Here is a 22,686-nt window from a genome sequence, read left to right on the forward strand (position 1 = left end):
AATGATTGTAAATGCTTTTCTATTTAAATAAAGCATTGAATAAAACAAGAGTCCAATTGATCAACAATCAGGACTATAATTCCCGTTGACAAGCGGGCGCATGCGCACTTTTTCCAATGAGAATTACGTCTTTACTGTGCGACGCGTTTATGCGACGCATGTTAGCAATGGCGAGCAGCAGAAAGAGTGCGCCTCTCTCGTCTTTGGCTGATTATGGAGACGATTCCGAGCCCGATTCCGACCCAGAAACAGAAGACACAGGTCATTAATGTCATATTTAGTCGTTTTGGTTCGTGAAGATGAAGTCAGTTGGGCTGATAATCCGTTTACTGAGGGGTATTTCTTTACGCCCGGAATTCCGCGATATTGGCTAACTTTAGCGTGTTACGTTGTTAAATTCAAATTAAAGATTACGGTTGCTAATTATGTCTTTATGCATGCTCAATGATCTTAATCGACGATCTTTGATTGGTGGTTATGTTGAATTGATTTTTTTTGTTTGTTTGCGGAAAGCCTGGGTTATACAAATTTCAACAGTTGGGCAGATAGCTGCAAATTCAAGAAATAAGTTGAGTGTCCTAAATTCACTAAGCATGGCCAAGTATAAAGCTAATATTGTTGATGTCGTGCGGTGCGAATACTTTTTTTCTATTGCTGTCAGCTATTTATATTCATAAACTGGTAGAGTCTTGTAGCTGAAGTGGATTCACTTGATTTGAGCACAATCGTGCAAAGAAGTTTTTCTCCCTTTGGGTTGCCTCATTAATTCGCGGGTGTTCTAGCTTGTGTCCTTACAAAACGCGGCTGTTTCTCCACCAAGCAAGAACGGACTTCGTGAATCAGCTTCCAATAAATGTACGGTATGTGTCTTGATTAGACATGCGGCTTATAAGGCCATATTTCACTCCCAGTGAGATGAACAAGGAGGTAAAACAAAGTTGAATCAGTTCATCTGGACACAACGTTTATTGAGAGAAACGTTTCATCACTCATCTAAGTGACCTCTTCAGTCTAAACTGACTGCAGGTATCCCCACCCTTGTAAATAACAGTTGTATAACGACCGATAACAACATTCGGTTTCATATGCAAATATGAGCGTGACCGTTAACTAGCGTTTCAACGGCCATGAGTTTCAATGGCCATGTGTACTATTCACAGGATTTGGGAATGTTTGCAATCGCAGCAAACTTCCTCATCAGCCAACTGGCGCACAAATTATGAGTCATCAGGGCGCCGAGCTGACAATGTCCCCACCGACAGACACGGGGGCCGGTTAAGGGGAGGAATCCCAGATTAAACAGGCCCTGGGTAAGTGTGGTTATCCTAACTGGGCGTTTGTGAAAGCCAGGAATATGCCCAAACAGTGCACCAGCCAATCGAAGGGATAAGGGACAACAGCTGCCTAAGCGTAAACCGGTGGTGATTCCGTATGTGGCGGGAGTATCTGAACAGTTGAGACAGGTATTTTCCAAACACTGCGTCTCAGTTGCTTTCAAACACGCTACACCAGAAATTGGTCCACCCGAAGGATCGGGTCCCCCGGCACAAGCAGAGCAATATAGTGTATGCTGTTACGTGCCAGGGGGATTGCCGTGACTTGTACATCGGGGAAACCAAATAGATGCTGGTGAAGAGAATGGCACAACACAGAAGAGCTACCTCGTCAGGCCGGGATGACTAGACCCATCTACAGGCCAGTGGCCACTCTTTCAAGGATGAGGGTGTTCGCATCCTTGATAAGGAGGAACGCTGGTTTGCACGAGTGATGAAACGTTTCTCTCAATAAACGATGTGCCCAAATGAACTGATTCAATTTCCCGTGTCTACTGGCTACGTTTACACGACAACGGTCTTGCGTTAAAAAAAAAAAGTTCTGCGTTCAGACGACATCGTTTTGAATACGATCCGCATTCACACGGATCCGCGAAAAACGACTGAAAACGTTGTGGTATGCATGCCATGCCAGTAGTTGGCGGTGCAACTGTAGTAGAGAGCTCTTCTGATGGATACCGACAACGCCATGCGCCTGCGAACAAACGCTTTTTTCTCAGAGCGGTGAGTGAACAAAGAGACGATGGCGAGTTTCCTTCTTTCAGCTTTTCCCCTGTTTTTCAGGGGTCGCCACAGCAGATTTTACAGTTTCCATCAGGACCCTGTGAGGGCACAGTACCAATGCTGACCGTTGTTCGATCCGGTATGGTCTTGTCAATCTGCATATTGATTTGGCAAAATTTTACGTCGGATGCCCTTCCTGACACAACCACTAACCCTATGGACGGGGGCACAGGGAAAGCGCTGGATGCCATCCCAGTATTCATGGACTTGCGCCCATGCCTGTCGCTATATAGAGTCGATGGCGAGTGTACGCTCGAAAACATAATGTTGTCTTGACGGACGATGAAGTGGAGTTGTTACTCCTAGTGACCCTGGACTATAAAGCACAGTAATGGTGCAGCAAATCTACACGTTGCTGGAGGAGCGTTAATAAACTTAGCAGCGATAGCCGCACAACTACAGCTCGGTAATCCGCCATTAGTCGTCTTATTCGCGACCGAAAACGTAATACGCATGTGCAAAGTGGAGCCGTGACGTCACAATTTTCACCGGAACCGGTTTTGCTAGTTTTCACCATGACGCTGGGGTTGCATTTTCAGAAGACGTCACGCTGGAACCCCGGTTTCAAAAGTTTGCGTTTTCAGGCCCCCCAAAACGCCAAACGCACCGATACTGTAGCGAATTTTGGGGACAACGCAACCACATGATCTGCCGCGGCCGGGACGCGAACCCGTATCGCCCGCACCGCAGGAGACGTCGCTAACCGCTCGACTAAAGGCTCACACCCGCGAGCCAGCGGCCAGCGTGTCATCTTATCCATGCGCGTTACAATACTTTACCGTTTTATGTTGAAAACGTTGCCGTGTAAACGACCCCGTCAGTTTGTTTCTTTGCCCTCTCTGCCTTGGGGATGGGCTACTCTGAGTATGTAAATGAGTGCCTGACATGGCTCCTGTACAGGTCTATGAGTTTTTCTAACAAACTTAGAATTAGTAGCCTTGGATGTTGTCCTAGACGTCTGCTCCAGTCTACATGTGTGGTAACCCCCTGTTTCATTCTCATCCAATCCCCAGGTTCCCGTGGATGGGGTCTAGTGTCAGCAAGCTATGGTGATGACGATTTGAGCCGGGTGGAGGAAGTGGATGAAAAGGGATCTGGTTTTGAGGACAGCGAGGATAGTTCCCGGAACTCGGTCAGTTCGAATGTTTCACAGTCTCACCTGTTAAGCATGCCAGTGTTGACTTGTTCAGAACAGGAGGATGTCTCAACAAACTCTTTATATCGTGTTCAAGTCCAGTTTTGTTTTAATAGCCTTTGAGATACATACACTTAAGCACTCTTTTCTTGTCGTTAGGTGTCAAACCAAGTGATGGGTAGCAGGATTTTTTAGATTGACTTAAGAATTGGGAAAGCTAGTGTCAGCAGACTGTTGTGCATCAAGCTGCAGTCTAATCCTTCGGGGCAAAATCGCTAACCAAATAACATCCTCTAAAAGCTTTTTTTGGCTAAGAATGTTTTGAGAAGTAATAATAATAAATCAATCTTATATAGCGCTTTTCTAACACCCAAAGTCGCTTTACAATAAAGGGGGTGAAACAAGACAACAGATAAACATAGCACGAACATACAGGGGTAGATGGGGGGGCTACGAGAGGGAGAAGCAGCAGCCACACACGATGCCAGCAGTACTCTCTGGTACTGTTTCAGAGAAGTGTCTGAAAACACCTTCCATTATAAGAAGACAGTCCCAGTACAGTTAGTCAGCACAATAGTAGACCTTATATTTTATTTTATTTTTTGTAATCTCTTTTGTAATTTTTGTGTCTCTGACTCTCTCACACTTTCAGTATTTTCTTCATGTAACAACGCTGGTTTGAACGGGGAGTCAGAGAGGTCATCTATGTTAAGGGGGAACGACCATCCCTAAACCGGGGGGGGCTAAGAGTACATCTGTCACCATCTTACAATGCTGTGATTGCAAACATTCCCAAATCCTCTGTTAATAGTACACATGGCCATTGAAACTTTATTTAATGGTCACACCCATATTTGCATATGAAACTGGTCATTGGTTTTGGTTGTTATGCACCTGTATTGTTTATAAGAGGTAGGAATACCTGCAGTCAGATGAAACGTATCTGTTAATAAACATTGTATCCAGATGAAATGATTCAACCGTCTTTGATTCATGTAACAAATCCCTTCTCGCGGGATTGCAGAGCGAAAATTCTGTTCTAGGTTAGAAATGGATCGATATCTATATAATTACAGGAATTATATCGTGGCTAAGGCCCTTTGGACTCCACTCGAACGTTTTGAGCTTGTTTCATGGTAAAAAAGCGCTCTCTTAGTGGACACCACTTTGCAAGCACTATTGCACCGAAGGATTACATTGCAGCTTGGTGTGCAGCAGTTGGCTGAAATGATCTTACTCAATACTGAATTGTTTTAAAAGAGTCTGCTTCCCATCGCTTGGTTTGACTCCTAATGAAAGGGGAACAGGTTAAAAAAAATACTGGAGTTTTCCTGAAAGTAGGAGTTATGGTCTCAAGGGTGCTTTACATTCTAGCAGTGAGATGGATGGATGCAGCAAATGACACCCCCCATCTTTTCATCATTATACTGATAGCAATGTTGCCTTCTACAGTTTTGTGTTTATATTTGTCAGTTAGATAGCGGCAAGGTGATTGTTTTAAGCGAGTGACTGAGCTCCTTCTTATTTGACACGTGATAATGCACAAAGTTTTACTCAATCCTCACTGTTTTGGAGAGTAAGGAGGAGGCATAGCCATTGTAGAGGCACATAAAAAATTGCAAAATTCTAAGTTAGTACTTCACTGGTGCCTTTCTGAAAACATTCATAGTGCACCTTTGTATGTTTATGCAGGTGTCAGGGACAGAATGCTTGATGTTAATTGCAGTGATATTGGGCAGCTGGTTGTCATCTCTGTCTGAGACTCTTTATTTGGATTGTGATTCTGACTGGTCCCCCTTCCTTGTCTCACCCCCCTCTAAGCTCTGCGGTGGTAACCTTTTTGCATTTTTGTTTTTATAGGACATGGACGAATCTGACGAGGGGAGGGACGCAAATGATGTTAAGGTATTCGAACTGCTCCCTGGTTGTGGGGCGGTTTGGAATTGTAAAAGGATCCTGGCTTACTGTTTGTGGAGGATCAATACATTGTTATTTCTGTGTTCTGTTACTAACCCATTTGTCACGGGATGGGGGAAAATTATTTAATTTGCTGGCACTTTAAAGCTGTCATAACATACCATTGGAGAAGCATAGTCACTAGATGTCTTGATGCATGCTCAATAATCCAGGTAAGAAAATCAAAGAGGGTTGAATCAGTTCATCTGGATACAATGTTTATTTATATTTATACATATTTTACATGCGTATTATCCATCCATCCATTATCCAAGCCGCTTATCCCAACTGGGGTCACGGGATGCTGGAGCCTATCCCAGCAGACATTGGGCGGCAGGTGGGGAGACACACTGTATAGCTGCCAGTCCATCAGAGGGCCGACACACACACACACACACACACACCTAGGGGCAGTTGAGTACGGCTTATTCACCTGACCTACATGTCATGACATACATTATTTATTTTTCATACAACATTTATTGACATATACGTTTCATCACTCAACCAAGTGACATCTTCAGTCTCAAGTCACAGAAAGTTGAATCAGTTCATCTGGACACAACATTTATTGAGAGAAACATTTCATCACTCATCTAAGTGACCTCTTCAGTCTCAACTGACTGCAGGTATCCCCACCATTATAAACAATACAGTGGCATAATGGTTGAAAACAACGATCGATCTCATATGCAAAATATATCTTATGTAGAAGGCGCGATCTGAAAGGGATTGGAGACTGCAAGGTAGTGACGGGAGAACGTAGTTAGGCAGCATCGGATGGTGGTCTGTAGGATGACTTTGCAGACCAAGAAGAGGAAGCGAGTGAAGGCAGAGCCAAAGATCAAATGGTGAAATTTGAAGAAGGAAGACTGTTGTGTGGCGTTCAGGGAGGAGTTAAGACAGGCACTGGGTGGTAGTGAAGAGTTGCTGGATGGCTGGGTAAGCACTGCACAAATAGTGAGGGAGACAGCTAGGAAGGTACTTGGTGTGTCATCAGGACAGAGGAAGGAAGACAATGAGACTTGGTGGTGGAATGAGGAAGTACAGCAAAGTATACAGAGGAAGAGGTTGGCAAAGAAGAAGTGGGACAGTCAGATGGAGAAAGTAGATGGGAGTACAAAGAGATGCAGCATAAAGCGAAGAGAGAGGTGGCAAAGGCAAAAGAAAAGACGTATGGTGAGTTGTATGAGAGGTTAGACACTAAGGAAGGAGAAAAGGACTTGTACCGATTGGCTAGACGGACCGAGCTGGGAAGGATGTGCAGCAAGTTAGGGTGATCAAGGATAGAGATGGGAATGGGCTGGCAAGTGAGGAACGTGTAGCGAGAAGTTGGAAGGAGTACTTTGAGGGGCTGATGAATGAAGAAAATGAGCGAGAGAGAAGGTTGGATGATGTGAGGATAGTGAATCAAGAAATACAGTGGATTAGCAAGGTGGAAGTGAGGGCAGCTATGAAGACTGTGAAGAGTGGAAAGGCAGTTGGTCCTGATTGACATACCTGTGGAGGCATGGAGATGTTAGAAGAGATGGCAGTGAAGTTTTTAACTAGATTGTGTAACACAATCTTGGAAAGTGAGAGGATGCCTGGCTAGTGGAGAAGAAGTATACTGGTACTGATTTTCAAGAATAAGGGGGATGGGCAGAACTGCAGCGACTACAGAGGTATAAAGTTGATCAGCCACAGCATGAAGATATGGGAAAGAGTAATAGAAGCTAGTTAAGAGGAGAAGTGATGATTAGTGAGCAGCAGTATGGTTTCATGCCACGAAAGATCACTACAGATGCAATGTTTGCTCTGAGAATGTTGATTGAGAAGTATAGAGAAGGCCAGAAGGAGTTACATTGTGTCTTTGTGGATTTTGAGAAAGCTTATGACAGGGTGCCGAGAGAGGAGGTGTGGTATTGTATGAGGGAGTTGGGAGTTGCAGGGAAGTATGTAGGAGTGGTGCAGGACATATATGAGGGAAGTGTGACAATGGTGCGGTGTATGGTTGGAATGACAGATGGGTTCAAGGTGGAGGTGGGATTACATCAAGGATCGGCTCTGAGCCCTTTCTTGTTTGCAGTGGTGATGGACAGGTTGACGAACGAGATCAGGCAGGAGTCTCCATGGACTATGATGTTTGTGGATGACATTATGATCTGTAGCGGCAGTAGGGTGCAGGTTGAGGAGAGCCTGGAGAGGTGGAGGTATGCACTGGAGAGAAGAGGAATGAAAGTCAGTAGGAGCAAGATGGAATACATATGCGTGAATGAGAGGGAGGACAGTGGAATGGTGAGGATGCAAGGAGTGGAGGTGACAAAGGCATATGAGTTTAAGTACTTGGGGTCAACTGTCCAAAGTAAGGGGGCCTGCAGAAGAGAGATGAAGAAGAGAGTGCAGGCAGGGTGGAGTGGGTGGAGAAGAGTGTCAGGAGTGATTTGTGAAAGAAGGGTACCAGCAAGAGTTAAAGGGAAGGTTTACAAGATGGTTGTGAGACCAGCTATGTTACATGGTTTGGGGACAGTGGCACTGAAGAAAAGACAGGAGGCAGAGCTGGAGCAGGCAGAGTTGAAGATGCTAAGATTTTCATTGGGAGTGACGAGGAAGGACAAGATTAGGAACGATTATATTAGAGGGACCGCTCAGGTTGGATGGTTTGGAGACAAAGCAACAGAGGCAAAATTGAGATGGTTTGGACATGTGTGGAGGAGAGATGCTGGGTATACTGGGAGAAGGATGCTGAATATGGAGCTGCCAGGGAAGAGCAAAAGAGGAAGGCCAAAGAGGAGGTTTATGGATGTGGTGAGGGAGGACACGCAGGTGGCTCGTGTGACAGAGGAAGATGCCGAGGACAGGAAGAAATGGAAATGGATGATCCGCTGTGGTGACCCCTAATTGGAGCAGCCGAAAGTAGTAGTAGGTTTCATATGCAAATAGCCGTGAGCATTAACTAGAGTTTCAATGGCAATATGCACTATCACAGAGGATTTTATAATCAAAGAAGGTTGAATCAGTTCATCTGGATACGTTTATTGACAGATAACATTTCAACATTTCATCACTCAACTAAGTGACCTCTTCTGTCTAAACTGACTGCAGGTATCCCCACCCCTTCCAAACAACACAGTTGCATAACGACCGAAACCAATGAGCAGTTTCATATACAAATATGGGTGGGACCATTGACCATTAACTAGAGTTTCAATGGCCATGTGGACTATTCAGAGGATTTGGGAATGTTTGCAATCGCAGCATTGTAAGATGGCGACAGATGTAGTCTTAGCCCCCCCCCCCCCCCGGTTCAGGGGTGGCCGCTCCCTCTCTTTAGACTGAAGATGTCACTTAGTTGAGTGATGAAACGTATCTGTCATTAAAAGTTGTATCCCGATGAACTGATTCAACCTTCTTTGATAGTCACTAGATGGTGCTATGGCTTTATTAATGTCTCGTTCAAATTACAAACTGCACTCTTAATAAAGCAAAAATCTTGTAAGCTGTTATGATTGGAAAAAATATACAGTTAGGTCCATAAATATTTCGACAGTGACACAATATTTGTCATTTTGCCCCTATACACCACCACAGTGGATTTGAAATTAAGTAACTAATATGTGATTGAAGTGTGGACTTCCAGCTTTAATTTAAGAGGTTGGACAAAAATGCATTAACCGTTCAGGAATTACAGCCAGTTTTATATATGGTCACCCCATTTTCAGAGGATCAAAAGTAATTGGACACTTGACTAACAAGTGGTTTCATGGGCAAGTAAGACCTTTTCCATCATTATTCCATGACAAATTAAACAGATAAAAGGTCTGGAGTTCATTCCCAGTATTTACATTTTCATTTGGTAGCTGTTCATCAGAACTCTCAACATGAAGTCCACAGAGGTGTCAATACAAGTGATGGAGGCCATCATTAGGTTGAAAAAGCAAAGGAAATCTATCAGATGGATAGTAAACACTTCAGGAGTGGCCAAATCAACATTTTGGGTACATTCTTAAAAAGAAAGCATGCACTGGCAAGCTCAGCAACACCAAAAGGCTTGGAAGACCACGGAACACATCTACAATGGATGATCGCAGAATTCTTTCCCTAGTGAAGACAAACACAATCACAACATCTAGTGAAGTCAAATCACTCTTGAGAGGTAGGGGTATCATTGTCCAAGTCTACAATCAAGAGACGCCTGCATGAAAATAAATACAGAGGGTTTACGACAAGGTGAAAACCACTGGTGTCACTTAAGAACAGGAAGGCCAGATTAGACTGTGTTTAAAAACATCTAAAAACCTACCCAGTTCTGGAACAAGGTTGTTTGGAGAGATGAAGCAATGATTAACTTGTACCAGAAGGATGGGAAGAGGAAAAGTGTGGAGAACAAAAGGAACAGCTCATGATTCTCAGCATACCGTATCATCTGTCAGACATGGTGGAGGTAGTGTTATAGAATGGGCATGTATGGTTGCCAGTGGAACTTGGTCAGTGGTGTTTATTGATGATGTGACTACTGACAGAAGTAGCAGGATGGATTGTGATGTTTATAAGGATATACCATTTGCTCAGATTTAGCCAAATGTCACAAAACTGAGAGGTTGGCGCTTCACACTGCAGATGGATAATGACGCAAAACAAGCTGAGAAAGCAACCCAAGAGTCTCTCAAGGCAGAAAAGTGGAATATTCATCAGTGACCAAGTCAGTTGCCTGACCTCAACCCAATTGAGCATGCTTTTCACTTGCTGAAGATCGAACTAATGGCCAAAGGACCCACAAACAACCAGCAACTGACGGCAGCTGCTGTTAAGTCTTGGCAGACCATTTCATAGGAGGAAACTCAGAATTTGAAGAATTTTTCGATGGGTTCCAGACTTCAGACAGTCATTGACTGCAAAGGATTTTCCTCCAAACATTAAATATAATTGTTATAATCATAGTTATGTTTGTTTGTCCTATTACTTTTGAGCCTCTGAAAATGGGTGACCCTGTATATCCATGGCTGTAATTCCTGAACAGTTAATGCCATATTTTTATCCAACCCCTTAAATTAAAGCGGAAAGTCTACTCTTCAATCACATCTCAAATACTTCATGTCAAATCCACTGTGGTGGTGTACAGGGGCAAAATTACAAATATTGTGTAACTGTCCAAATACTTATGGACCTAACTGTATGTGTCATCATTAGGCTTTATGCTTTTGTGTTTGAAAACCCTGTTCTGAGGTGAAAAGCTTAATCATCACTCCTGTGGCTCTTGGCATACCTTTCGGGGCCTGACTTGTGCCATGATCGCCCATTGTGCCCTCTTTGTCATCTGGACAAAGAGGGCATCTTAAAGACATGTTGCTTATCCACCATCCGATCAGCTCCTAACCACACTTTGAATCTGCCCTGGGAGACACACACACAATATTTGTGTGTGTGTTTGTGTGTATGTGAGCGGGAGGGCGGCAGAGAGAACTGGAATGCTGTGCGAATTGGACAGCATGCCAGCTTCCTGCTCTATTGATTGGTCCAGGTCACTGAGGTTCAGTGTGAGTCACATCTCAAACAAGCTGAAACAATACAGGAGAGGGAGGATATCTGGTCCGTGCAGAGACGGATGAAGACATTGTTTTAAGTTATTACATTACAGTCATTTAGCTGACGCTTTTATCCAAAGCGACTTACAATAAGTGCATTTAACGTAGGAAATCAGGAGAACTACTAGTCATCAGGGGTCATAAGTGCATCTTCTCTCTAAACAAGCATCTAAGGGCGAATCCTCCTGATGTTATAGAAGAGAAATCTGGAGGAGCGAGCAACCGATGCAACGTTTGCAGCAAACGACAGTTGGTCGTCCAGAATCACACCCAGATTCCTTGCAGTCCGAGGTTGGCGTCACCACAGTGTTGTCAGCGGTGATGGCCAGGTCTCGGTGCGGGCAACCTTTCCCCCAGACGATCATCAGCTTTGTCTTGTCCAGATTGCGCTTCAGGTGGTGTGTCACCATCCATGTCTTCAGAGTTCACGGCAATTTGTGTGTTTGTGGTTTAGCTTTTCCAGACCTGACAATGAGTTTTTTCTGATCAACAAGCCATATCCATGATTGACAGTTGCATTGCAGGAGCAAGCTGAAGAACTTGTCTAGCGTCTAGCACCGTGTTTAAACCACAGCTGTAGTATAGGGGTTTTTACTTATATATATATATATATATATATATATATATATATATAGACTGTTACATGTAACTACTGCCATTCTATAGTTGATAAGATAAGGACTGCTTTTAGTAGTTGCAGACCTTTTCCCCACTTGTCTTGTTGCTAGCTTCAACCGATGAGTCTAAAGTCTGTGAGCTGTTAATCTGCCTGCAGATGGCAGGTATGTTTTAGTACAGAGCTACATAAACGATTTAAACTACAGGTTGTATTTATTGTTTGGGCCTAATCTAGCTGGGGTGAAAGCATTGCAGATCTTGAAATGCGTTGTAAATCTTAAAATGCATTGCAGATCTTTGACATTTTGCCACAACCGTTTGCCTGAATATATTGAGCAATGCCTTTGGTTGCGTAAGTGTGATTTACTGTCAGTTCTTTAATTGAACCAAAATAATCCTGAGCACGGGCTGGCTAACATATGGACCTGATATTGTTTTAGTGGATTATATATATTGTTACATTGCCCAATTACGAGCAGGCTTTTATCACACATTTTGTTTTGGCTATGATTGACTATAGTAAGACCATGTTGTTAGGTTAACTACAGGGAGAAGGGTGATCTAGTAGGACCACATCACAGCCAGAGTAATGGCAAGCATATCTGTCCCGGACCAAGACACTGAATACCTGCTTGCTCCAGGGCTGCTGCTTTTTAGCCCAGTTTTTCCACAAACTTTTTTTTTCTGTCACACCACACTTTGTATAATCGAAATAAATTCCACAGCACACCACTAATCCACTAACAGAAAGAATTTTTGAAATTGCAACGCCAGAGCTCATTTCCATTAATGTGAACATTAACTTTTTCCATTTCTTTTCTATCCTTTTCTATATAAATAATCACTTTTAAGTGCAATTTGAATTGTTTCCACACCTAGTCAGCTCCATCGGCACGCTGGTGTGCCTCGACACGCCACTTGAGAAAAAGCGATCCTGTGTTCCGACATTGCTGTCAAGTTGGGAAAGCAGAACAAGAATTTTTCCTGAATGGCTCAGTAGAATTCACACTTTACTCTCGCCATTCCATGATTTTGTGGTCTGTTTCTGCCTGAAGCAGCTGGAAGTGCCATGAAGTTGTTTTTGGTTTGGGTTTTATATCGGTAATCTCTAATGTACCCACCCTTGATCGTCCTTTGGCCGCACCGCCTCCCCTCATTCCTGTACGTGATAGGGAGTGTGAAGACAATTCTTTGAAGGCAGTTGCTAGGTGACTGTGTGTGTGATGCTGTGCCAGTGAATAGGAGCACTGTTCCTTTCTGCTGAACCTGTGTTATGCCCACAGTGCTGGCAGAGCGGGGGTCATATTTTAGCAGCTTTACAAGGCGGCTCCTCCTCTTCCTCCAGCCAAGCTTCAGCTTTCCCTAGAAACAGCCCCGGACTGGGTCTGCTTATTTACTGTCCTGTTCTGAGTGCTGTCACGAATAATTCACCCCAGCCCTGCCGACTTGTGTTATTTTGGATAAGCATTTCTGCTATACAGGTTTCAGTTATGGAGGTGACTTTGCTTTCAGGCTCCATCTTTTCCCTTTACCTTGTTTGTTTTTAGGGTTTTTTTTAAGTCCACTACGCAAAACCATAAGAAATTAACCATAGCGGAACAATGGCTGACAGGATTAGCCATTGTTAATTGAGGTGATAATTATTCAAGGATTAACATCTCAAATAATTATCACCTCACCTGAGCATATTATCTTTAATAAAGTCAAACAGAGACAGCATCAGGAAACTGATCGCCCCCTTCTCCTCTTGTTATTTTTTTCTTCTCTCTGCTCCCCTCCTCTTTTACAGGAGAACTTGGAAGTGGAAAGGAGGGACCCTAATGAGCTAGTTGGTGAGTATGTGCGCGCGCACACACGACACACACATGAATCCTGACACATCTGATCTGCATCTGACGTCTTCACCCTACAAGCTCACACACATGCATAATAAAATGTGTATATACTTTAGCATCAGTATTTTCTTCTTTTTTTTTTACATTTTTTTAATTTTCCTCCTTTTTCTCCCCAATTGTATCCGGCCAATTACCCCACTCTTCCAAGCCTTCCCGGTTGCTGCTCCACCCCCTCTGCTGATCCGGGGAGGGCTGCAGACTACCACATGCCTCTTCGATACATGTGGAGTCACCAGCCACTTCTTTTCACCTGACAGTGAGGAGTTTCACCAGGGGGACGTAGCACACGGGAGGATCATGCTATTCCCCCCAGTTCCCCCACCCCCCTAACATGCGCCCCAGCCGACCAGAGGAGGTGCTAGTGCAGTGACCAGGACACATACCCACAATCGGCTTCCCACCCGCAGACACGGCCAGTTGTGTCTGTAGGGACGCGCGACCAAGCCAGTGGTAACACGGGGATTCGAACGGATGATCCTCATGTTGGTAGGCAACGGAATAGACTGCTACGCTACCCGGACGCCCTTGGATCAGTATTTTCAGCACCATATCAGTTAGGCGTTGGCGCAATAGACTCAGAAATTGGTAACTCGGATGCAATTTTGTTATGATGTCAATTTTGTTGAGTAACCGACAGGTCATTTATAAAGTTACAACACAGGAAGGTGTCGGTGAGTTGTGAATCATAGTGTGTTTGTGTGTGTTTGGAACAAGGTGTGTGTCAGATCAGACAGGATATGAGTGAGACAGGGCAGGGGGTGATTTCTATATACCGTTGTAGACTTTCTTGTGGCCAACCGTGTCATGACTCTACAGCCAGGTGTAGAAGTTCGGACAGGCATCACCTTCATCACATAACTGCAGGCAATGAAGTAAAACTGGCGAACTGATGGTAAAAGTGGCAGTGTCTTAGTTGAGGAAACTTCAGCAGGGCACACAGTTGCCATGATGGACCTAATTGGTCAGCTGGTTTAGAGGGGACAGCTTGGGCTCCCCAGCCACTGGACCACCCTGCTAACCCCATCGAGGGATTACACACATGTCAAAATATCACTCCGAGCTGATTTTAAATGTGGGAGGTGGATTGGTTAAACTGATGTTTTTGCAGTGTAGTGTTTGTTCCTGAAGCTGTTGCTTGGTTCGTGCTGTCCTGTCATTGCTGCCGCCATGGTTTAAAAAAACAAACAAACAAACCTTGGCTACCTCTCTTTGGGTTTCCTCGACTGCATTCTGTAGGTGGCAAGAACCAAGAGAATACTTTGCAGTTTAACCCCCCACAACTCTATGCAACAACACGTCCACTTTCCCTTTCACCCAGCAGGATGCTGGAAAGAGAGTCATAGGAAGGGGGAAATCGAATGAGCAATTTTTGATTTACAAAGTAAATACAGTCAACCAACACTGTGTCGCCCAGTGGTGTGCTCTGACTCATGTTCTGGGAGCTGACATTTGACATTCCTGCAGTGCAGCCTGGCTCCTCTGTTTGTCACTAAATGTCACAGTGTGTCTGGAGGAAGGGTCTCTTGCCAGAAAGCTGAAGACAGTTCTTTGTCCAGTAACTGAAGGGATGGACATTGTCTGTCTATGTCTGGCTGACCGAAAGACCCCCGGGGGTACAGATTGTGCCTTCAGTATTTTTTTTTCTTTTTTGGGAGGACAGATGGTGATTTCTTTTTTTTTTCTTTTTTTTTCTTTTTTTTAGACATTGTTCAAGCCTCTGTCTGCCTGGCCTTGTCTCTGTATTCATCCAGTCACTGCTGACACTTGGTAACTGTTGCGTGTGAAAATGATCCACTGTGCAGTGGCCCTGCATCTCCCTGCACTAGCTGCTAATGGGGCCACGCCTGTGATACCTACTTCGTTTATCTTGGTGTTGAATCCCAAGTTCCTCCAACTAAACTTCAGAAGTGCCGGCTAAATCCCCAGTTGTTTGATTTTGATAAGTAGGCTCCCACAATTTCACGTAGCTAACGGCTAAATATGATTGTGTGTGTGTTTATGACTAAGTTCAATGAAACACTAAGATCCCACAAGGCCCCTATGAGTAATTTGGCTTGCCCAGTCTGGGGTTGTTTTTTTTCCCCCTTTTTCTATTTACTGCCACAGCCAACGTTATCTTGTAGTGCACTGTAAAACAGAGGGTGTATGTACTGGTTGCATGCCTGCCAGTTTGCTTTTATATTTCTGTAACATTGTGTGTGTTTATATTCTTTCATGGTGCGTGTGTGTGTGTGCGTGTTTGCGCGCGCATGGGTTGTATACTTGCTTCCCACTAAGGGCAACACCCTGCCCCTCCTAGTGAAGGTGTGTCATGGCCCTGGCTGACATGAAGCGTGGGGGAAGGTGAAGAAACACACATCAGCAAGCTCTGATCTCTCTCTCTCTCAGGTCTCTCAGCCATGTCTGTCTGTTCCAAATGATCCGCAGTTCAGGACTGTGAAAAGGGTTAGTTGAAGGCAGGGGAAACTGAGAGGGTGCTTGGGAAAGGAATGCCTCTGTAGATACACAGACACCCACAAACAGACTTTCTCGCTGTGTATCTCTCAAGGTCAGCACTTGCAGTGTCCCACAGGCAAAGATTGCTTCATTGTTGACCAGCAACATTGTGCCATCAAACGGAACAAAAGACTGTGTAGCTGGACCACGTGCCAGCACTGAGCTTTACCTGTCAGATTTGTGAGACAAGAAAGTGTCCAAGACAAAGCTGCAAGGAGATACATCCCCTTAGGAAATGAACTGTTCATGTCCAGTCAGGTTTTTACCTCTCAACACTGCATTAGATTGTGAATAGAGGCGGCCTCTCTGGGCTTCGCAAGCACATGCTGACTTACGGGCACACACCCAACCACACACACACACACACACACCCACACACTCACACACCTGGCTGGTAGTCTCAAGCGTGATTGATGGTGCTGAATGACTGTAAAGACTCTGGCTGATTGGGATATAGAGTGACACAGAGGAATGCCTGGCCTGCGGTCAGAGAAAATGGAGCGTGGGAGGAGTTGAGGAGAAACAGGAAAACAAGGCAAGATTCAAAACGGGGTGGGGATGATGGAGGGGGGGGGCTCCCGTCTCCATACAAGTCCCAACAACAGCCACTCCCTGCCCTTTAGGAGCTCTTCATAGCCTCATACCAAACTAACCCAGTCTAACCCCCTACTTAAAAATTATGACGCTCAGGAATTTACCAAACATGTTTAACCAACATACACTGAACCTTTGTCACATTAACCATATTTGTGTTTTCGTTTGGGTTCCCCCCCACCCCCACGCCAGTTATCTTTCTATCCCATCTCCCTCCCTATTTGTAATTTAACACCTTTCTAGTTGTTTTGCCAGACAGCGGTCGACAAGGCTCTGAATATTGCAATGTGGTTTCTCACGATTCATCAAAGTTAATTGTGTAAAATGACGTGTGAATTCAAACTCAATCCTAAATGTTTAGCGATGACATGATGGGGGACAAAATGTATTTGGAGCAAGTTGATGTGGAGATATTAATGCTTATTTTAGTGTTTCTGTCCCCTCCCAAGCCCTGTTTTCAGAGAAGGTGAGGAACATGTCACCTGATGAGATCAGGATCCCTCCAGAGCCCACCGGACGCTGCTCTAGCCATCTTCAGGTACATACACACTGAACTTTTTTCCAATTTCTTACTTATGAAAATGATACACCTGCTCCCATCTCAATCCTAAATCACACCCACTTTCGTACACCTCCTCTTATACCTCTACTACCATCAGGTGACAGTTGTCATACTTGAAACATCTTTTTCATGACACTGCGGGGCCTAGTTATTTCTGACAGTTACACCAGAAAAAGGTGTGTGGATAATATCTGGATGATGGTTTTTGTAAGACTATGAATATGTGGTTTTCATGACTATAAATATGTGGTTTTCATGACTATACAGGCAGCACTCTGCAGTCTCAAGGTTCCCACGCCTCCTGGAAAACCTAGGAATTTATAAACTAGTTTTCCAGTTATGGAGAACACCTGGAAAATGATAATATTGCCCAGATGTCCTGGAAATATCATCGAGGTCATGGAGAATTGTAAAGTTAGGTTATGAAATCCTGGAAATCCTATTTTACCCTCTGAGATGGCAGATCTTTAGTGTCATTTATAGCAGAGGTGGAACTTGTTTCATAAATATTTTAGCTGCTGAGATTGCACATCAGTGCTTGAAGTTTAGGGGGTATGTTTAGTGACCAACTAAAATTTACATTTAGAGTGTGTTGAGGCTTCCACTGATAGTGAATAATGATTTCCTATAAAGAGTAGGAGCCCTGAGTATGCACCCTCCCCTTTTGGTGAACATTCAAAAATTTAAGAATGTTCTTGAACCACTGATGACGACCAAAGGAGACGGAAGCAACACGGAGTCCCAACAACCAGCGATTAACGCACCTCATCTTTTGCATCAAATCCTTCGCAGCTGGACAAATTTCCCCCTTAATATAAACTAGAAATAAACTCTGGAGACTGCATATACCCTCTCAGAACTGTTCCCACAATTAAACCAGGCTTTTTAGATCACAGAAAGTTGAATCAGTTCATCTGGACACAACGTTTATTGAGAGAAATGTTTCATCACTCATCTAAGTGACCTCTTCAATCTCAGTCAGACTGAAGAGGTGTCTAGATGAGCTGATTCAACTTTCTGTCATTGCTTTACCTGGGTTATTGAGCATGCATAAAGACAGACTTTGTCATTGATCAATTTAGTACTAACATGTACTTTAGAGCCTTCAGCTACATTGAGGCTTGCTCTATGAGGTGTTGAGGCAGGTCAAGAGGGAGTGGCAGAATGCTGACTCAGTCCCTTACTGAACAGCTCAGCAGTTAACAAGCAACCCTGGGAGGCAAGCACTCACCCTGTCTATAAGACAAACTAAGAATTCACCGAGAATTCACCTGAATATCACTGCCCAGGAGACATACCATCGCACCGGAGTTGCACAAAACGTGTTGTTGGGAGGAAAAAAATATATTTTGCTTCGGTGTATTAGTTGCATTTATGTGGTGGTACAGTAGTGATGCTAAGGTCAGGGTTTTTTAATACTCGTACCCATCCGACCCATTATGAGAGCCAGTCCGCTCTGTCCGGCCACTAAAATATGTATTAATTGACCGCCAGAACCCGATTCGCAAACCTCCAAATATAGCCCAGGCTAGCAAAGTGAGCAGTGTTGCTCTATTTCGTTTTTGGGCTGTTTGCCCAGCATGATACACTGATTGCAAGGTGTAGCCTAATGTATCTTAGCCTAATAGCGTCTGAGTCTAGGCTACTAAATAAATGGAGGAATTGTTCCAAACGATGTTCTTCATTGTTGAATTGCAGCAAAACAAGTAACCTATCATTAAAGACACAAACTCTTTCTCTCTCTTGCTTACACACACGAGCCTCTTTCTGACCAAAAAATAGTTTTGGTGGTGTAAACAAAATCTGCGGATACCACTTAGGGAAAAAAACTAATAGGTGAAGCTTCAACACTCTAAAACACATGCATTGACCAAAACCACAATCGCAGATTGACGATAAAGCTGCTTGCGAGGCGAAGATAAGGTGCACTAGGGATGCACAGCCTAGCCTAGCCGCAATGTTTCTGTAAGTTATTGATAACTTACTCCGAGTGCCACTTTGTCACTTTTTGACCTGCCCGCCCACACCCGTAATATTTTATAGTAAGCCTACCCAAACCCGCTGGACCTGCATGTCACTATTTTCAATTGGGTCACAAGGTTAAACAGGGCCATCTAGTGGCTTTGTTTGAAATGCAATGTAATGTCCCACAAAATTACATTGTATAAATCGCTTTGGAATATAATTCACAGGACCAACCAGACAAGTAAAAAAACAGCGATTTATAGTCCAGGAAATAGGGTACATACTCCTGCCACAGGGAGGGAGTGGTGTAGATGGCAGGCTTAATTGTAATGACAGAGACGTTAATCAGATTTCAGGTCCTCAGCTGTCATTTCAACGTTGCTGGGATGGATTACATTTTGCAAATGCATTCCTACTTCCTTCTATGACAGTGTCCAAAACCACTGGCTGAGAACTTTCTGGAGTCGAGAACGTCTCCACAACCTCAAACAGAGGTGTCAGCACAGCTTACCACAGTATTTTCTTAACCATGAGATCCTTCCAGTCGCCTGTCTTCTCCTTGTAAAGGTCTAATTTATCATTTTGGATCCCCTCGCTCCATTTGACATTAACAGCCCTATCCAGCTCTTTGTGGCTCAGTCGAGCCCTGTTGTCAAATGTTTCTGAGAGGTATCAAAGTCAGCATACACAATGACTTCATTCACATTGGCCCTTACTTAAACAGAGTCCCAACAGTTCCGTGGGTTATGTTTATGCGAAGACACCAAAGGTGGGCTTTGCCAAATTCAACGCCCTTGTTGGTCATTATTTATATCTGGAGTGTGGAGGAGGCTCAGAGTTCATCATGGCTGCCTGGTACAAATGCCTTCCTCACTAAGAATATGTCCTTCTAAACTTGTCCCTCGCTGATTTGCAACAGGAGAAGATCTACAAACTGTATGAAAGGAAACTTCAAGGGGATTTTGACACAAACAGCGTCATCCAGAAAAAGAAAGAATTCAGAAATCCAAGGTACGTGGTTCAATGAACACAAGGTGCCTCATTTAGGAACATAAGCCCATTTCGCAGAGTAACAGACATTTGAGATTTCTGTTAAACACATTTTAATACCCATCACCCATTAATCTTCTGTGCTAACAGACAGATTAAATACAGATGTTGCTTGGTGTGCGGTTTTCTTTTCCTGATGTTATTTGGTGCTTTTTCTGTGCCTTTTAGTATTTATGAGAAGCTCATCCAGTTTTGCAGTATAGATGAACTAGGAACCAACTACCCAAAGGACATGTTTGATCCTCACGGCTGGTCAGAAGACTCCTACTATGAATCTTTAGGTTAGCTGACAAGTGTGTTTGTGTCCCCCCCCCCCCCATTTATTTATTTATTGTAGTGTTTTGTCTATGTGTGACCAGAACTCAGCACTCATTTCTGTCTCATGCCTCTTCAGCCAAAGCTCAGAAAGTGGAGATGGACAAACTGGAGAAAGCAAAGAGAGAGCGAACCAAGGTGAGCACAACAACCATAAAAATATTTCTTCTACCCAGACAGAACAAGGGCTCTGGTTGCTTTTCCCTCTCTGTCTACATCAGGGGCATGTCTCCACGAGCTGCGTTTAATTCCTACTTTGTGTTCTCCGTGTGCAGACACATTGACATACAGAATTCAAGTATCGCAGAGCTCAGCCTTCATCACTGCAGTTCAAGCCCAGCCCAGTCCGACTTGCTAAGCTGAACCACTGCATGTGTATGCTCCCGCTGGGTGTTAGCCTACTATATGTGTGTGTGCACATCTTCACAGGAAAGGCTCAGCTGTGTGTCTGCCATAATTCACCAAATAGAGTGCCAGTGTAGTGATTAAATGTGCTGGGTGTGCCTCAGGGAACATGTTAACAAAACGATATGATACACGCTGCTATCATCATTGTCATCATCGTCTTCTTCTACTTCACCATCATTATTATCATCCAGGCTGTTAGTCATGGGCCTGGAACTTTTCACTGCATAACTTGAATCAACATGTTTTGCTGAGAAACTCTCCTTTCTTCCCCTGCTTGGAAACATAGGCATGCTTTGGGCATCGCACAGAAAGGGTGGGAGTCACTGACTTTTAATTATTTTGTATTCTGTCTTTTTCCAGATTGAGTTTGTGACGGGTACTAAGAAGGGGACCAACCCCTCCAGCACAACAGCCTCCACCACCAGCACCAGCACCACCACAGCAACAGGTAAAAGACTCAGAGCCCTGATGGGGAATGGCAGACGCTGCAGCGTTGGTAACCTGCTGTTAAACCAGTATGGCATGTAACTCAGAATTTTAGTGTTGAGTGTCTAGAGCAACCCACGGCTTGTTATTCACTTTCTTGCTCCCCCCCCCCTTCTTGCCAGCAGAAGCCCAGAAGAGGAAAAGCAAGTGGGACTCGGCGGTCCCTGTGACTCTGGCCCAGCCCGTCCTCCTCACTACTACGGCGACCCTGCCAGGGGTTGTCTCTGTGACAACCACCGCCAGCGGCACCAAGACCACTGTCATCTCTGCGGTGGGCACCATCCTAAAGAAAGCAAAGCAGTGACACACAGGATGCAGTAGTGGGGGGGGAAATGGGTAATGTCTTCGTGAGTGAATGTGAATGAATTGTGTGTGTGTGTGTGTGTGTGTGTGTGTGTGTGTGTGTGTGTGTGTGTGTGTGTGTTCCCTCTAAATGTAAAAACATGAAAAGTGGCATGAATTTGTGGGATGAACTGAACTAATGGGCGCTTCCAAATATATTTTAATAACCCACTTTCAAACGCCCAGACTGCTCTCCATATATACTGCCTTCTATCTCTGGGATTGTCAAACCTGCGCCCTAGCGTCAAACTGCCCGACCCACAGTTTTCGGTGGTGAATTTACTTGTGGACCTTCGTGAAAACCTTTCACCAATGACTCTGGTTTGCACACTCGGCAGTGTGTGATGTATGGAGGTGTCATATTTTTGTAACTTGGGATTTTGGAGCGGCCATCCAGCAGAGTGGGAGTCCACATTTACCCGCCTTCATTCAGTTAGCTCACCAGTAAGCCTCTGCTGAAGCTATGCATAGGTTTGATCTGATCAGGGTTTTGTTTTTTTACATTTAAGTTGGAAAAAGGTGGCACCAAACCTCTGAGGGCATAGGTTCCCACTTTGGGTTGAATGAAATCCTAAACTGTCACATCAGATGTATGAGGAATGGTTTATAGGTTTATATTTCTATCCATTTTTTTAAGTGAGTACAGTATTTTCATGTCAGTTAAAATTGGCTATACATGTGCATCAGAATTTGTCAGCTGATTTATTTTTAGTTTTGCTTTTTAAAGCTCATTAAAAAAAAGGTTTTTTTTGTTTTGTTTTTTTTTCACACATGTACATATTGTATAACTGGTAAAGTAAATAAATGTGTTCTGATGCTGCCTTTTCAACTGAGGTTTTTGTCCATTTGTTTCTGGGAACTTCTGGTAACATGCACACTTTAATGAAATCAAACTGGGTTTTTTTTCTGAGCAGGTCATCAGTGACAGATCAATCCCATATACTGAACTAAAGGACGGATAATTGGTGTCCTTTGAGGGGAAAAAAGGGACCTTTTATACGGCATTCCTCTGTTTTCTATAGATGTCTGGCTTCAGTAAAGCTTTGGATCTGGGGGTTTTAGTGTGGAAATAAAAGAACAGCCCTCTTTTGTTGGGAACAAGCACCATGGACTGCAAGCATTAGCCTGAATCTAAAGAGAACGATTTCTTTCTCTCTCGCTCCCTCTCTCCATTTCTTTTTTC

General features: G+C 44.1%; 1 protein-coding gene across 5 annotated transcripts; it reads left to right on the forward strand.

Annotated features, from left to right (window-relative positions):
• The first annotated feature begins 165 nt into the window (after positions 1 to 165).
• Positions 166 to 22,362, forward strand: sap30bp (SAP30 binding protein). Of its 5 annotated transcripts, none has more exons than XM_056297331.1 (11): positions 178 to 261; positions 821 to 860; positions 3,131 to 3,249; positions 5,113 to 5,157; positions 13,180 to 13,222; positions 16,825 to 16,913; positions 19,822 to 19,913; positions 20,121 to 20,233; positions 20,347 to 20,405; positions 21,036 to 21,123; positions 21,284 to 22,362. In XM_056297331.1, exons 2-11 carry the CDS (start codon positions 854 to 856, stop codon positions 21,463 to 21,465), a joined length of 837 nt encoding a protein of 278 aa, XP_056153306.1. In that variant the 5' UTR covers positions 178 to 261; positions 821 to 853; the 3' UTR covers positions 21,466 to 22,362. The 5 variants fall into 5 exon arrangements, with proteins under 5 accessions (XP_056153303.1, XP_056153304.1, XP_056153305.1 ...); XM_056297332.1 differs by lacking the exon at positions 178 to 261 and adding an exon at positions 308 to 568 and having other exon boundaries at positions 825 to 860; XM_056297328.1 differs by lacking the exon at positions 821 to 860 and having other exon boundaries at positions 166 to 261.
• Positions 22,363 to 22,686: the final 324 nt, after the last annotated feature.

Source organism: Lampris incognitus, chromosome 17 (assembly GCF_029633865.1).
Source record: "Lampris incognitus isolate fLamInc1 chromosome 17, fLamInc1.hap2, whole genome shotgun sequence".
Classification (NCBI taxonomy): domain Eukaryota; kingdom Metazoa; phylum Chordata; class Actinopteri; order Lampriformes; family Lampridae; genus Lampris; species Lampris incognitus.